Source organism: Myotis davidii, unplaced genomic scaffold (genome assembly GCF_000327345.1).
Source record: "Myotis davidii unplaced genomic scaffold, ASM32734v1 scaffold97, whole genome shotgun sequence".
NCBI classification, from domain to species: domain Eukaryota; kingdom Metazoa; phylum Chordata; class Mammalia; order Chiroptera; family Vespertilionidae; genus Myotis; species Myotis davidii.
Window position 1 is genome coordinate 5,262,192 of NW_006289392.1, and position 4,207 is coordinate 5,266,398.

General features: G+C 45.2%; 1 protein-coding gene across 1 annotated transcript in view; it reads left to right on the plus strand.

The window, feature by feature from the left end:
• UBE4A (ubiquitination factor E4A) overlaps positions 1-4,207 on the plus strand; it is a 63,206-nt gene that overhangs the window by 10,215 nt on the left and 48,784 nt on the right. The window contains exon 2 of the mRNA XM_006761566.2: positions 1,142-1,303. Within this exon, the coding sequence (XP_006761629.1) occupies positions 1,183-1,303 (121 nt within the window). The 5' untranslated portion in view covers positions 1,142-1,182. The remainder of the gene's footprint in view (positions 1-1,141; positions 1,304-4,207) is intronic.

The following is a 4,207-nucleotide window of genomic DNA, read 5'->3' on the forward strand; positions in this document are numbered from 1 at the left end:
GCTTTGAGTTGCGAGCTAAAATTCGGGTTACAAGCCAGCTTCAGATACCCCACCGCTAGTTGGCTCAGTGATCGTCACAGTGAATGCCACAACATCAGCCCAGCATCACGTGTCTCACTCATTCACTTTTTGATTTTACATACGAGTAATTTGAGTTACGAGCTCCGTCACGGAACGAATTAAACTCGTAAGTCAGGGCCCCACTGTATGATTTATCAAAGATCATTTAGTTTTTAGTGGAAGAAATATCAGTAGTTTTAAGCCTAGGGGTAGAGATAAATGTGTGTGTGTGTGTGTGTGTGTGTGTGTTTTAAAACCCACAACATGCTGCTAATCTGGTTTCTATCCTGATTTCCATGTCTTAATTTAGATAGCCTTACATGTAGTTTATATGTAGCTGAGGAATTCCAGCTCCACTAAATAAGTCACAGTAGCCTGAGCAAGTGCCACCTTATGCTCATGGTAACTGAAAACTGGTTGGCCAGCCTAGAGATTTAATCTGTAGTTTTTGTGATATTATTTTTTCTTTTCTTTTTAATCCTCACCCGAGGATATTTTTCCATTGATTTTCAGAGAAAATGGACGGGAGGAAGGGATGGGCGAGAGAGAGATCAATGTGAGAGAGACACATCAATTGGTTGCCTCCCCAAGGCGCCCCTACCCAGGCTGGGGATCGAACCTGCAACCCAGGTATGTGCAGTGAATGCAGATTGAACCCGAGACCCGTCAGTGCGAGGGCTGGCGCTCTGTCCACTGCACAACATTGGCTTTGTGGAATTACTTTTAAATCTCACATTATTGTTTACAATTAATAGGTGAGTGCCCTCTTTTTCTTTCTACTTTACCTATTTTTGAAAGAACAAATGGAAGCATGTCATTAGATAAATGCATTCCAGCTGAACATTTTGCAAGGCGTGTGTTTGTTTGTTTGTTTTAGCTACCCCTAAAGGAGGCCAACTTGTCTAATTGGTGGCTTTGTAACCGTTTTGCCAAAATATCTTGAATCTTGAAACAGTAATTTTATAGTCTTATCCAAAACCTTTTGAATTGTGTTGTATTTGAGAAATGGGAAAAGAAACAGCTGTGGGCATATTACAACTGTTATCTGACCTTCTGTGGCTAACACCTCTCCTTTCTATAGCCCTTCCCCCCAGGTCTGCATGGAGGACACTTTAAAGTGAAATGACAGACCAGGAGAATAACAACAACATCTCAAGTAACCCCTTTGCTGCTCTTTTTGGCTCTCTGGCTGATGCCAAGCAGTTTGCAGCGATCCAAAAGGAGCAGCTGAAGCAGCAGTCTGGTAAGTGGAGGAGCCGACAGCAGCAGCTGAGGTGACCTGGAGCGGGTCTTCCCACATTCAGTGTCTGTGGGTCCTTCGTTACCATTGGAAGTTAAGTTTGGGGTGGAGTTGCTTTTGTTTGTTTGTTTAGGGCATAAGCGGGGGTCCGCAGGATTGTTCACTTTTATTTGTTTTGTTATGGGGTCCTTTCCTCCCTGTCCTGCCCCTGCAGAAAAAGATGATTTTGTAGTAACAGATGCCAATCAGGACCGCAGACGTCAAGTTGTTTTATTTTTTAAATCGTCTGGTAAAAGATAGTTAAATAAATCTCTTTAACATAGAAACTGAACTTTTAGGTAGAGATATGGAAAGCAAATCACAACTATAGAAAGCAGATGTGTAAACGGAAATATTACAAAAGTTTTTGGCCTCCCGACAAGTAAATGAGATTTGTTCTCAAGCCCAGTACTTCAGAGTCTGTCTCCAGTGAAATGCTTCTTCCACACCATGGAGGGGTCACTGTTGTAGCTTCCTGCTGTGAGAACAGATCCCCAGAAAACAGGATCCGTAGCCTTCGTGGGAGAAAAATCAGGATAGTAGCTCACTTGGGCAGAAAAGCAGTTTGTTCATCTGGAACCAGAATTAAGATGAAGCCTCGCTTCTGCTTGGAAGGAGACAGTCCAGAGAATCAGGATGTGTTTACAGACTTACCAGTCTTCAGAGAGTGTCACAGTCTTTCAAGCCAGAAATTGCTCCCCTCTCACCACAGAAGAATTGCAGTGTTTTTCTTTTTAGGGAATGAGAAATGTTTATATTTCCCTTTATTTTGCTTTCTTCAGAAGTGTTTGATATGTAGCTGGGTTGTGTCCGTGCCCTGTGATTAAGATGAGTAGGAAAGAGGTAAGGGAAGACGGATGCATAGTAGGCAGGAGGGAGAGGGTGGCCAAAGCAAGGGAGATAAAACTGTAATGCTGACCTGTGTGTGAGTTTATAACCACTTGCTGCCAGAGAGACCAGGAGAGAAACAGCAGGCAGTGCGTCTTAACTGCTGACATTTCGTGTGCTAGAAAGAGGCCGGCCTGGGTCTCAGCCTCTGAAACCTCTCCCAGAATCGTAGGATATGGGCTTAGGATGAGAAACCTTCATTAGGAGGTAGTAGGTGAGAAAGGAGAGGAGGAACAGGAAAAAATAAGGAAATGAGAAAAAAAATTTTGCTAAGTAGGTCTTAGCTCCTGTCACTCTTGGGAGTTCAGAGAACTTAACAGTATATGAGCAGAGGGATGGGCGTGTCCTCTGACTGTACACGGACATAGGCTGGCTTGAGCGGGGAACATTGTGGGCACCAGGCAGTGGGGACAAATCAGGTGCATGCCCTTTTGTTACTATTCTGGCACCTCATTGTCTTAGTTTGTTTGCACTGAGTTTATCAGGCCACCACATCTAACCTGTTCCACCAGCCCCGTGAGCACTCTGCCCAAGCCTTTGCCTCATATATTGAGCTTCACTTTTATTTATTTACTAGAGGCCCAGAGCACAAATTCGTGCACCAGTGGGTCCCTCGGCCTGGCCTGTGGGATTGGGCCGAAACTGGCTCTCCAACATCCCCCTAGGGGTCCTAGATTGTGAGAGGGCGCTGGCCAGGCCAGGAGACCCCAATGGTGCACAATCAGGGTCAGGGAGGGACGCGGGAGGTTGGCCAGCTGGAGAGGGACCATGGGAGGGCTCCAAGGCATGTCTGGCCCGTATTACTCAGTCCCGATCGGCTGGACCCCAGCAGCAAGCTAACCTAGCAGTCAGAGCGTCTGCCCACTGGTGGTCAGTGCACATCATAGCAAGTGGCTGAATGGCCTTAACATATCATTAGCATATTACGCTTTGGTTGAACAGACGACCAGACACTTAGCGTAATAGGCTTTTCTTATATAGGATTTATTTATTCATCATTTATTTATTTTTGATTCAGAGAGGAAGAGAGAGGGAGAGAGAGATAGAAACATCAATGATGAGAGAGAATCATTGATTGGCTGCCTCCTGCATGCCCCATTCTGGGGATCAAGCCTGCAACTCAGGCGTGTGCCCTGACCAAGAATTGAACCATAACCTCCCGGTTCATAGGTCGACACTCAACTGAGCCACGCCGGCCCAGCTGAGCTTCACTTTTACTAAACTCACCACAGTGAAGGCACTCTTCTGAGACTTTTCCATGGACTTTCTAAGTAACCATTTTGTCAGTGACATGCAGACTCCTGGGTGGCGTTGAATGAACAATGCTACTTTTAAATTCATTGACCGCCAGTGCCATTCTCAAGGCAGTCTTTTAAGTTGCTTTATAAAGAAGTAAACAGCCCTAACTGGTTTGGCTCAGTGGATAGAACGTCGGTCTGTGGACTAAAGGTTCCTTGGCCAAGGGCACATGCCCAGGTTGTGAGCTCAATCCCCAGTAGGGGGCGTGCAGGAGGCAGCTGATCAATGATTCTCTCTCATCGTTGATGTTTCTATCTCCCTCTCTTCCTCTCTGAAATCAATAAAGAAATATATGTTTTTTAAAACGAAGTAAACAGATTAATCCATAAGAAAAAGGTAACAAATTAGAAAGAACAAAAGATATGAGCAAGCAATATCCTATCTAATAAAAGAGAAGCATGGTAATTAGCATACGACCACTACCCTTCCCATTGGCTAATCAGGGCAATATGCAAATTAACTGCCAGCCATGATGGCGGCCGGAAGCCAGGCAGCTTGAAACTAATATGAGACTTGCTTGCTTCAGTGACGGAGGACTCCCAACGTTCCCCGCCTGCTGCTGCAGGCCTCTGAGCCTGGAGTTTAGGAAACATTGTAACATATAGAAGTTAAACAAAACCCCAGAAACCAGCTTTAGTCCCAGGCTTCAGCCAGCAGGATTGCAACATTGTAAGCAAAGGA